Source organism: Panthera tigris, chromosome B1, assembly GCF_018350195.1.
Source record: "Panthera tigris isolate Pti1 chromosome B1, P.tigris_Pti1_mat1.1, whole genome shotgun sequence".
Lineage (NCBI taxonomy): Eukaryota > Metazoa > Chordata > Mammalia > Carnivora > Felidae > Panthera > Panthera tigris.
Window position 1 is genome coordinate 130,271,767 of NC_056663.1, and position 12,529 is coordinate 130,284,295.

The window sequence follows — 12,529 nt, forward strand, 5'->3', positions numbered from 1 at the left end:
CCTCCGCTCCCCCAGGCTGGCTCCCACAAGGGGGTCCAGGGAGGAACCAGAGGGGAAGGCGGAGACAGCGAAGGGGGGGGGGGGTGGGAAAGAGGGAGAAACATCAGCCTAACAGCTCCCGATCGCCAGGAGAGTCCCCTTGATCCTGAACTAGAGCGGAAGCGCAGACTACCCCACCTCCCACCCCCACCCGCCGGGCCCAGGCTGGCGTCTGGAGCCGGAGGTGCGGCCTTCCCCCCGCCCCCATCCCCATCCGAGCAGAGGAGTGAAGTGCACGCGGCTGGGAAAGCGGCGAGCGCCGGGAGAAGGGCGGGGAGAGGCGCTGACAAATCAGCTGCGGGGGCGGCGAGCGGAGGAGAAGGAGGAGGAGAGAGAGGAAGAGGAGGCAGACCGCGACGACCAGAGGGGACCCGAGCGAAGGGGTGAGAGACCCAGCGCCGAGACGAGGGGCGAGGTGTGTGCTAGCTGCAGGGCGGACCCGAGGACCGAGCCGGCCCTTGGCATCCTGGGCGCTCTCTCCCCGCCTTCCCTTCCGACCCTCTGCCTCTTTCTCTCGGATCCAATTGTGCGGGGGACGGGGAGTGGCAATTCGACGACAGGTTCGTGGGTTCGCCTCCCACGCCCCCAGCCTCTCATCACCCGGCGGCGCTGACGGCAGCCTCCTCTGGGGACCACCCCGGTCCTGGTGCCGCCTCCTCCCTTCCTGTGCGCTTCTTATCCTCCCCCTTTCCATTTAAATAACATCGGGGAATTGTTTTGAACAATTTTGTGTAAGGGGCGGGTGGGGAGGAATTGTACTTCTGAGGATCGGAGGCACTCAGGTAAGGACCAATGGATCTGAACAGGCAGCTTTGGAAATGCTGGGGGAAACCCGGGGGAGAGGAGTCGTGCGCTTCTGGGAGGGGGGAGGTGGTGCTGCAATGAGGACCCGCTGGGTCAAGTCTCTCCGAGGTGGGTCCCTATCTCTCCAGCGAGCTGGACGAAAGTAAGTTGACCTCTCGCTTCCGACTCGGCTCTTCTCATCCCCAAAGACCGAGAGGTTAGGCTGCTGCTCCGGGGTGCGCTTTTCCCCTGGGGAAACGCGAGGATGCTCGATGGAGCGCGAGGTGCCAACTTTTATTTCTCTGTTACCTTAAATCCCCCAGTCCGCCCTCTCAGCGTTCTCGGTCAAGTAAGCAAGCTGCGTTTGGCAAATGATTAAATGGAAGTGCAGGGAAGGCAGGTCAACAGGTGGTAAGGGGTTAACAGGTGCGGGTGCCTGGTGGGTGGTGAATTCAGGCGCGCGGAGAACGCCCCCTCGGGTGGCAGGCGCGAGTCAGGAGACTGCTCCCGAGTGTGCACCGGCGCCTGCTCCTGGCAGATAGCTGGGGGCGAGCGTGGATGGTCGGGTAGATTAGAATGGGTGCGGGTGGGCTCGCTGTGGGCCTGAGGTTGGGCCACACCCAGAGTGAGTAGTTCTCTTCCCTCCCTTCTCCGGGATCAACCAGTAAGCCCTCTTCTGGAATTCATTTTAAGACTGACTCCGACCCCATGCCTCTAGCTTCTTTTCATTTTCTTTTCCTGTGATCTTTTAACCCTACTTATTTTTATTTTTATAAGATTTTTTTTTAATGTTTATTTTTGAGCGTGAGTGGGGGAGGGACAGAGAGAGAGGGAGACAGAATCCGAAGCAGGCTCTGAGCTGTCAGCACAGAGCTCTACGCCCGCCTGGGGCTCGAACTCAGAAACCCACAAACTGTGAGATCATGGCCTGAGCTGAAGTCACAGGCTTAACAGATTGAGCCACCCAGGTGCCCCTGAACCATACTTCTAACTTGTTTTGTCGCTCTTTGGACTCTGGGAAGTTCAAAGAGGGGTCCATCTTTTCATGCAACTACACTTCGAAGATACATTAAGAACAACTAGATGATTCATCTTAATCCATGTTTGGGCAGCTAGACTTTTACTAGCCAAGATGGATGAGGAATGCTAAATTTTTAATGCAAAAGCTAAAAAAAGGCTCCCCCTTCCCCACCCAGTGGTTGAAATAAGAGTATGGTTAAAAGTGTCACACACTTTTGGGAGTTATACTGATCTTTCTGTGGTTTTTACCTTGGGTGGTTCTAATTTTATTATATTCTGCTCACAAGTTCTCATTGAAATTATATTTTGTGTTCTCCAGTGTAGAGTAAAGGAATTCATTAGCCATGGATGTATTCATGAAAGGACTTTCAAAGGCCAAGGAGGGAGTCGTGGCTGCTGCTGAAAAAACCAAACAGGGTGTGGCAGAAGCCGCAGGAAAGACAAAAGAGGGTGTTCTCTATGTAGGTAGGTAAACCCCAAATATCATTTTGATGTTTATTTATGACTGATGGGTTATGATGATTGATGCTCTAAAGGCTGGTATTTCTTGCTTGATTCATTTTTGCATCATCACTTGTCAAAAGGATAAACTGAGTCAGGGGACTGTGTGAGTAGATAAATGCGTATATTTAGAGCCAATAGTAAAAAAGTGAAGAAAATTTGTTTTCTCAGCTGATTTCATTGTTTGGTGTGAATGCTTCTGTGTATAAGTGACTATATCTCAGGAAAAGTTTTGAAAAGTCAGTCTCAAAAAATAATTAACATTTTTAAGAATCGAAATCATTCATAGACCTTTGATTTTTTATCATCATGAATAATATTGGCAAATTTTAGTGTATTCACATTTTAAAATAAGACCTTTTGATATGGCCCTGGGATATGTAAAAAGAGACCTACTGTGGCCCTAAAAAAGGAAAGGACAGAAAAATCTTTGGTACAGTTCATCCTTGCGACTACTTGGTAAACTGAAGATTAATTACCCCCAAAAGTGCTTGATGCCTGCTACTAATATCTCAGAGATATTTGTCAAATGGCACACATACTAAATAATGAGATGAGTGCTTATTTCTACTTGTTCCACATTGCCACTTAGTAGTATTCATGCAGATCCTGACGCTCTTCTTATCTTGAACGGTGCTTGGTTGAGTGTTATTTTGTAAATCCCTTCGGCTTCTTTGGGGAAGGAATAGACACACACATAGACAAACACTCGTCCACATGGACACATGCCCACAGGCACACGCTCACTTTCGGCCCATTCTGCCTCTCCCTTTCTCTTCTGCTCCTCCAAGCTCTTCCACATTCTCTGGTGGTAGCTGTAGCAGCAGTAGCACAGGGTATGCATAAGGTGGAGGATGAACGTATTGGGCGGCGAAGGGCACTATGCCTGTGTCGGTGGGTGAAGGACAGATACACTGTCTCTCCAACGTGGATGCACTGAAGAAGAGTTACACTTGGAATGATTTTTAAAAATGCTTCTCATGTTATTTTTTCTCATTGTCCATAGACTCTATATTGGCTTGAGTTTACTGCAAATCTTCAGTTAAGTTCTTCTTTTTCTATCTTAAGACATATTTTCAGAAAACCATTGAACTAAAGAGTGTTACAAGAGGAAAAAGTGATGACTTAATTTCAAGTGGTTTTGTAAAGTGTGAATTAGATCTTTTTAGATGAAATTTGGAATACGGAATCAGTGATGTGCAGATAATCGATATCTTTATACTTGTCCTCAGTTTTCTAAATTGTAAAAGTGTATACTTAGAAATACTTTTTGATTTTAGTTTATAATTTTGTAACTTTAAATATTTTTTACAATGCTGGTATTTATGCCATTTGTTTGTAGTGAGTCCAGAAACTACTGAATATTAATTTAATACATTGCTCTTTGCTAGGTAATAAACACGTTTCATCATCTGGGAAACTTTGTTTTCATTGTCAACTATGAGTTTGGGCAAATAGAATGATTTTATTTCTTAGAGATTAATTCTGTTATTTACTCTGACACTATAATATAAAATTATAATTTTTTTATGTCACATGTATTTTTAAACCATCTTCAGTATTTATCATGATATTTAATACATAGTGCATTCTATAAATTGTGTATTGGTTGTGTCCTGAAGGATAATTAAAATTTGAACTCAAACAGAGGTTTTAGGATGAAAACTCACCCTAAGAAGACACAGTATGTAGGTCAGGGGTTGGGAAACTTTTCCTGTAAAGTGCTATACAGTAACTATTTTGGGCCATAAGATTTCTGTGTGAATTAATCAACTCTGCTGTTGTGGTAATGAAAGCAGCCATAGACAATAATTAGCTGTATTCCAGTAAAATCTTACTACTGGAACAGGTGGTGAGTCGATTGGGCCCATAGACCGCAGTTTGCTGAGTCCTGGAAAAGTAGAGAGAACATAGACTTGATGTCAGACAAACCTCAAATCTAGTCCAGGCTATGTCATTTATTGCCTTCAGAAGACTATAAAACTTAACTACCATCTATGAGCTTTATTTCTTCATTTGTAACAATGTGATTTAGATAAATGCAACTACCTTGCAGAGTTTTTGTGAGAATGTCATAATAAAACAAAACACATGAGTGATACAGTACACTTAAAAAAAAGAGACTTTTTTTTTGTAGTGGTTTAGATTCACAGCAAGATTGAGAGGCAACTAGCAGAAGTTTCTCATGTACCCTTTGGCCCCACACATGCATGGCCTCTCGCATGGTCAACATCTCCCACCAGAATGGTACATTTATTAAAATTAATGAACTACACTGACACATTATGATCACCCCAACCAAATCCATAGTTTAAGATTCCCTCCTTGCGCTATACATTCTCTGGGTTTGGACAAATGCATAATGAAGTATATCCATCATTATAGTATCATCTAGATATTTTTGGTGTCTTAAAAATTGTTTGTACATCATTTATTCATCTTCCTCTATCAACCCCTGGTAACCAGTGATCTTTTTACTGTCTCCACAATTTTACCATATCCAGAATGTCATATAGCTGGTATAGAGACTGTTAAGATTGGCTTCTTTCACTTAGTAATATGCATTTAAAGTTCTTCCTTGTCTTTTCATGGTTTTATAGCTCATTTCCTTTTAGCATTAAATATTAATCCCATTGTCTGGATGTATCACAGTTCATCTGTTCACCTACTGAGGGACATCTTGGTTCCTTCAAAGTTTTGGCAGTTATGAATAAAAATTCTAGTTCAACATCCATGTGTGGGCTTGAGTGGATGTAAGTTTTCAATTCCTATGGGTAAATAGGAAGGATCACTACTGATGGATCATATGATAAGTACATGCTTAATTTTATAAGGACGTAACAAATTGTCTTCCAAAGTGGCTGGACCATTTTGCATCCCACCAACAGTAAATGACAATTCTTGGTTGCTCCACATCCTTGCCAGCATTTGGTGTTTCAGTCTTCTAGATTCTGACCATTCTAAGAGGCATGCAGTGGTGTCTGATAGTTTTAATTTACATTTCCCAGATGGCAAATGATGTGGAGCATCTTTTCATAAGCTTATTTGTCATCTATATATCTTCTTTGGTGGGGTATCTGTTACGTTCTTTGGTCTGGTTTTTAATCTGATTGTTTATTTTCTTACTGAGTTTTAAAAGTCCTCTATATATTTTGGATAATAGTTCCTTTTCAGACATATCTTCTGCAAATATTTTCTCTCGGTCCATAGCTTTTCTCTTGACTCTTTCATGGAGGTGAAATTTTTAATTTTAAGGAAGTTCAGCTTATTTATTCTTTATTTCATGGGTTGTGCTTTTGGTGTTATATCTCCAAGTCATTGGCATACCCAAGGTCATGTAGGTTTTCCCCTATGTTATTCTAGGAGTTTTATAGTTTTGTTTTACAATTAGGTGTATGATCTTTATTGCATTAACTTTTTGTGAAGAGTGTAAAGGTGGTGTCTAGACTCTTGTCCTCCCTTTCCCCTGCCTCCTCTTCCTTCTCCTCCTCCTTCTTCTTCCCCTCCTTTCCCTTCCCCTCCTTCTCCTCCTCCTACTTCTTTTGTTCCTCTTCTCCTTCTTCTCCTTGCCCCTTCTTCTCCTTTCTTTTCTTTCCTCCTCCTCCTCCTCCTTCCCATTCTTCTTCTTCTTCTTCTTCTTCTTCTTCTTCTTCTTCTTCTTCTTCTTCTCTTTCTCCTTGTCCTCCTTCCCATTCTTCTTCTTCTTCTTCTTCTTCTTCTTCTTCTTCTTCTTCTCTTTCTCCTCGTCCTCCTTCTTCTTGTGCATGTGGATGTCCAGTTGTTCTAGCACCATTTGTTGAAAAGACTGTCTTTGCTTTATTGTAGTGCTTTTGTTCCTTTGTCAAAAATCAGTTGCCTATATTTATGTGGTTTTATTTATAGGCTCTCTATTCTAGTCCAATGATTTATTTGTCTACTCTCTTGCTATTATCACACTGTCTTGATTACTGTAGGTTGAAGGCAAATAGTGTCAGACCTATGATTTTATTATTTGACTTCAATATTATCTTGGCTATTCTGGGCCTTTAGAATCTGTTGATATCTATAGTTTTTGCTCTCCACATAAACTTTAGAATCTGTTGATATCTATAAAATAACTTGGTGAGATTTTTATTAAGATTACACTGAAATAGGAGCACCTGGGTGGCTCAGTCGGTTGAGCATCCACCTTCAGCTCAGGTCATGATCTCACAATCCATGAGTTCGAGCTCTAGCTCAGAGCCTTGGGTCCTGCTTCGGATTCTCCCTCTCTCTCTGCCTCAACCCACTCGCATTTTGTCTCTGTCTCTCTCAAAAATAAATAAACATTTAAAAATTAAAAAAAAAGATTGCACTGAAATATACATCAAATTTGGAAGAACTAAGATTGCATTGGACTATAGAGTAAGTTAAGAAGAACTGACATCTTGACAGTATTGAGTATTCCCATCCATGAACATGGAATATACATACCTCTTTTTATTTAGTCCTCTGATTTTGTTCATCAGAGCTTTGTAGTTTTCCTCATCCAGATCTTATATATATATTCTATCAAATGTCTACCTAAGTGTTTCAGTATTTTTTGGTGCTAAGATAATTGTATCGTGTTTTTAAATTTCAATTTCACTTGTTCATTGATGGTATATAGGAAAGTGGTTGACTTTTGTTTATTAACCTTCTATCTTGCAGTCTTACAATAATTGCTTCTTTGTTGTTTTTTTTTTGTTTGTTTTGTTTTTCGTTTTTTTTGTCGTTGTTGATTCTTTAGGATTTCCTACATAGACAATAATGTCATCTGTGAATGAAGACAGTTTTATTTCTTCTTTCCCAATATGTATACCTCTTATTTCCTTTTTGTGTCTTGTTGCACGGGCTAGGACTTCCAGTATGATGCTTGTCCTTTTCCTGATCTTAGTAGGAAAGCTCTAGTTTCTTGCTATGAAATATGATGTTAACTGTAGGTTTTTTGGAAATATTTATCAAGTTGAGGAAGTTCCCTTGTATTTCTAGTTTACCAAAGGTTTTTAATCATACATAGATGTTGCATTTTGTCAAATGCCTTTTCTGCATCTATTGATATAATCATGTGACTTGTCTTTTTTACCCTGTTAATGTGATGGATTACTCTAATTAATTTTTGAGTATTGAACCAACCTTGTGTACCTGGTGTGAATTCCACTTGGTTGTGGAGTATAATTCTTATTACATTTGTTAGATTTGATTTGTTAACATTTCATTGAGGATTTTTGTAAAGCACACTTTTATATAGGAGCCATGGTTATTATTATCAAACAAGCTGTCCAACAGAATAATTACTTTGCCAACATATTTTCTTTTCATCTTTTCATTCTTCATTACAAAACTCATCAGTAGCTAGAGTGAAATACTGGAAGTGGCTAGAGAAAGTTTTGTAATTTCAGTGTGGCTGAAGATGTTTAGCACACTGTTTTCTTAAGCCTACAGATGAAAGTAATCTTATTCCTTTATAATATATTTTTGGCAACTACCTTTTAACTAAGTGAGGAACTACCATAAGAATCAGTGTTATTTTATGATTTTTCTTCATTTGTGATATATTTGTATACAAACATTCAATCAATATACTTCAGTTTAATAAATAACAATTATCTCAATCAAATGGGTCAGACATTATAAGTATAGAGTCAAATTGAAAAGCAAAAAACATTCATTTTCTTTATGTAATGCCAAGTATTATAACTGTAAAGGCAAAATAATTATCTTCACAACTCTCCCAATGCCACTTTGTTCAGCAAGCAGCAATGGTCAGGAGCATGGATTAATATCAAGCTCTCAAATCACAATATGCTCCAGATGCATCAAGTTGACAGAGTCAACATAACATGTACAATAGCAGTATATTTGAGTTCTTGCAACTCCTAGGCATTACTTTCAACCTTCTCCACTCTGTGCCTTTGTGAAGTCATGAGAGATAAGATGGGATAGTTTTGGCCACCTCAGCTCATGCAAGCCATCAGCACTGGCCTCTCTTCAGTTTACTAGTCACTTAGCCTCTTGGTACCTACTTTGTAGCTATAGGTTTTCAATGACAGATTACTCATCAATAAAATGTTAATTATTAATTACAGATACTAACAAACAATTGACAGCAAACCACAGGTGATTGGTTTGATATGAAGCAACTTCGTTAAGACTCTCATTTATCTTTAAATCAGGATACATTCCGTGATTTAGCCCAAGGTCAAATTCTCAGCTATTACTCAGGCAGAGAGGAAAGACCACAGACCAACTGTTACACATTTATTTCAAATAGTCGTTTTTAAAAATATGGGGTACAAGGAGTGAGTAGTAGTGATAAGAAGTATTCTCTTAAATAAAAGGTGTTCTCACCTTGTATAGTTCCAGGATGCAAGAAATTTCCGACACCACAGTTAGTTGAATAATACCAGTCCCTCACAACACAGTTGGAATTTCTGTTACCATAGTGCATATACTATGATTACATACATTACAAACTTTGCTCCTAGCCCTTCAGCCCACAAAATGCTACATAAACAACAGAGACCCATTATAATCCATGATCAAGTTACATCACTTCTTTCAAAGTTTTTCAGTGACTGGTCATTGTACATCTGCTATTCAGCTCATACAGACGGCAAAGCCTCTAGCTGTATTGCTTCTCCCAGTGATAGACCCATGTGATATTTCGCAAAATGCATAGTTGAAAAAAAGAAATTGGCCACAAAATATGGAAATGCAGCAAAGAGATGAAGTGAAAATGGCTGAAGTAAAATTTGAATAAAAATATTTTATTTATACAACAAATAGCTGACTTTGGGAATGGTGACACTGCTACTGTTCAGGAGATGCAATAGATAGCCAGTGGAACTGATCCAAGCTGACTGAATAAATGGAAGAAGTTGTCATGAATAAGTTGAAGATGTTCCAGAGGAAGTGCTGCTGCAAAAGTACCCCATATTAGAAGAACGGTCAGAGATAGAGCGTGATGCTAAAAGGGTAACATTTTGGAAACTGATCTAAACTTACAAAAGAGTATGACAATTTAAGACTTAGGAAAGATGCTCACTCCATATAGAAAGCTATACAATGAGAAGACAGCAGCACTGTTTCAACTGCTCTTGATAAACTTTTTTTTTACAAAGAAATGAAACAGTTTAATTCTCAATGTCTTAAATTACAGTAAACAAAGTAAAGATTTTGCTAGTTTTTCACTTCCCTATAAATTTATAAGTGAGTATGAGAATTTTTAATGTTTTGAAAAAAACATTTAAAGGTCATGGGACAATTGTAATGTTTACCACCAATTAATTGTCGTTTTCTTCATTGATTTTTTAAGACCACTTTCTACAGCTTCACCTCAGCTTATGCATGCTCACCTTACAATCCCACAGTACTGTGCAAAGTGAACATTGACTGTAAAATATGCACGTGTACATACACGAACACATTGACACATCCTATGATATATATATGTGTATATATATATATATATATATATATACATATATATATAAAACATTATCTTGTATCCTTTTATATATTTAATAACTGCACAATTTCATTTATGTGAATTTTTGATTAATGACTTGTCCTATATTTAACCTGCAAATCCCTTTACAAATATTATATGAAAATAATAATAATGATTTCTTACTATTTCCTATGTATTAAACACAGTTTTAAGAACTTTATATGTATATTTCCTTTAGTTTCATGTTAACCAACATGATGTATATTTGATTATTGTGACAAAGGTTTAAATACAAGAAATCTAAACCCAGGGCCCACATTTAAAAAATTTAATTTAATTTAATTTTTATTATTGAAATATAGTTAACATTCAATGTTACATTAGTCACAGTTGTAATAGTGATTTGACAACTCTATACATTACTCAGTGCTCACCACGGTTAAGTGCAACCATCTGTTGCCATACAATATTACTGCAATATTATTGAGTATATTCCCTATGCTGTATTTTTCATCTCTGTGACATTTATTTTATAACTAGAAGAGGTTGTACTTCTTAATCCCTTTTACCTACTTCACCCATCTCCCACCCATCTCCCCTCTGGCATCCACCAGTTCTCTGTATTTATGAGTCCATTTCTGTTTGTTTGTTTTGTTGTTTAGATTCCACATATAAGTGAAATCATATGGTACTTGTCTTTCTCCGTCTGATTTATTTCACTTAACATAATACCCTCTATTTTCCATCCATACTGTTGCAAATAGCAAGAGCTCATTCTTTTTTATGACTGAGTAGTATTCCATTATATATATATATATATATATATATATACACACATATATATATATATATATATATGTATGTATATATATCTATCAGTGGACACTTAGCTTGCCTTCATATCTTGGCTATTATAAATAATGCTACAATAAACATAGGGATGCATATGTCTTTTTGAATTAATGCTTTTGTTTTCTTCAGGTAAATATTCAGTAGTTGATTACTGAATCATATGGTATTTCCATTTTTAATTTTTTGAAGAACTTCCATACTGTTTTCCAAAGTGGTTACACCAATTAATGTTCCCACCAACAGTGTCCCAAGGATTCCTTTTTCTCCACATCTTTGCCAACATTTATTTCTTTCTTTTTGATAGTCACCATTCTGACCAGTGTGAGGTGATATTTCATTGTGATTTTGATTTGTACTTACGTGATGATAGTGAAGTTGAGCATCTTTTGATGTATGTGTTGGCCATCGGTATGTCTTTGGAAAAATGTCTATTCAGATCCTGTATCCATTTTTAAATTGGATTATTTGTTGTTTTTGATCTTGAGTTGTATAAGTTCTTTATATGTTTTAGATATTAACCCCTTATCAGATATATCATTTGGAAATATCTTCTCCCATTCTGTAGGTTCCCTTTTCATTTTGCTGATAGCTTCCTTTGCTGTGCCAAAAGCTTTTTATTTTTCTGTAGTCTCAATAGTTTGTTTTTGCTTTTGTTAACTACTTCAGGATACATATGCATAAATATCTTGCAAGGATTGATGTCCATTTTGACTTGATTTTTGCATATTGTGTAAGAAAGTGGTTCGGTTTTACTCTTTTGCATGTAGCTGTCCAGTTTTCTCATCACCATTTATTGAAAAGACTGTGTTTTCCCATTGTGTATTCTTGCCTCCTTTTTCATAGTTTAATTGGCCATGTAGTGTGGGTTTATTTCTGGGGAAAAAGTACATTCTCAACTACAATGCTATAGTTTATTTTATGTTTTATCTTTATTGGAAGTCCGTAAATATATTCAAATTGAAACTTCTTAACTACTTTGAAATTATTTTATTAAATATACTTTTCTTGACTGTTTAGCAAAATGTAAGTTTAAATATGATACATCCAAATTTCACTTAATGCCTTATTTATATATTTTCATAAAAATATTTAGTAAACATTTAGTGAGAACCAAGCGATGTATGGAATTGTTGAATCACTATATTGTACACCTGAAACTAATATAACACTATATGTTAACAAACAGGAATTAAGATAAAAACTTAAAAAAAATTGTCTTAATTGGGGGTTAAAATTTAATGGGAGACAACTTCCTGCTAGCTTTGCTTTCTTCTATTTGTGGTGTGATTACTGGATTTCCTTGTTTTAGTTTTTTGTTTGTTTGTTTGTTTGTTTGTTCGTTTTAACCCCTAAGGATATCTTTCCATATGGGCTTCTTCAGATTGAGAATTTTTTTTTATTAGTTGTATTTAAAGCTAGCTAATCAGCAATATAAGGAAAATTTGAGACTTATATATGTTTTAAATTTGTTTTTTATAGGCTCCAAAACCAAGGAAGGTGTGGTTCATGGTGTGACAACAGGTAAGCTCCATGGGGCTCATATCCAAGAATGATATGGAAACTAGTAAGCATTAATCATTCAGAATGTAATTGTAAGCAACCACTGTGCTCATAGGAAAGCATTCTAAGGGAACATCAACTTTGTTTAACCTTAATTCTTTATTACATATTTTCAGTAGGTCAATATTTATTATCAATAAATAAAACACAAAATATTTCACTGTCAAAAATGATGGCTCTGAATTGACCAGAGAGGTTTAATTTATGGTAGTAATAGCATTTGAATATTCTGACCAACATAACATTTTGGCAAACTGCTGCCATAAATTACATACAGGTATTGCCATGTTTCGAGCATTAATATAAAATTTTCTGTAGAGTATA

General features: G+C 37.6%; 1 protein-coding gene across 6 annotated transcripts in view; it reads left to right on the forward strand.

The window, feature by feature from the left end:
* Positions 1-326: 326 nt before the first annotated feature.
* SNCA (synuclein alpha) overlaps positions 327-12,529 on the forward strand; it is a 154,751-nt gene continuing 142,548 nt past the window's right edge. Inside the window, exons 1-3 of one of the 6 annotated variants that reach the window (XM_007074684.3) lie at positions 327-422; positions 2,162-2,307; positions 12,125-12,166. In XM_007074684.3, the coding sequence (XP_007074746.2) occupies positions 2,187-2,307; positions 12,125-12,166 (163 nt within the window). In that variant the 5' untranslated portion in view covers positions 327-422; positions 2,162-2,186. Of the gene's footprint in view, positions 600-1,154; positions 1,231-2,161; positions 2,308-9,184; positions 9,319-12,124; positions 12,167-12,529 lie in introns of those variants that run through there. The other 5 variants (XM_042984189.1, XM_007074683.3, XM_007074685.3 and 2 more) reach the window with 5 other exon arrangements.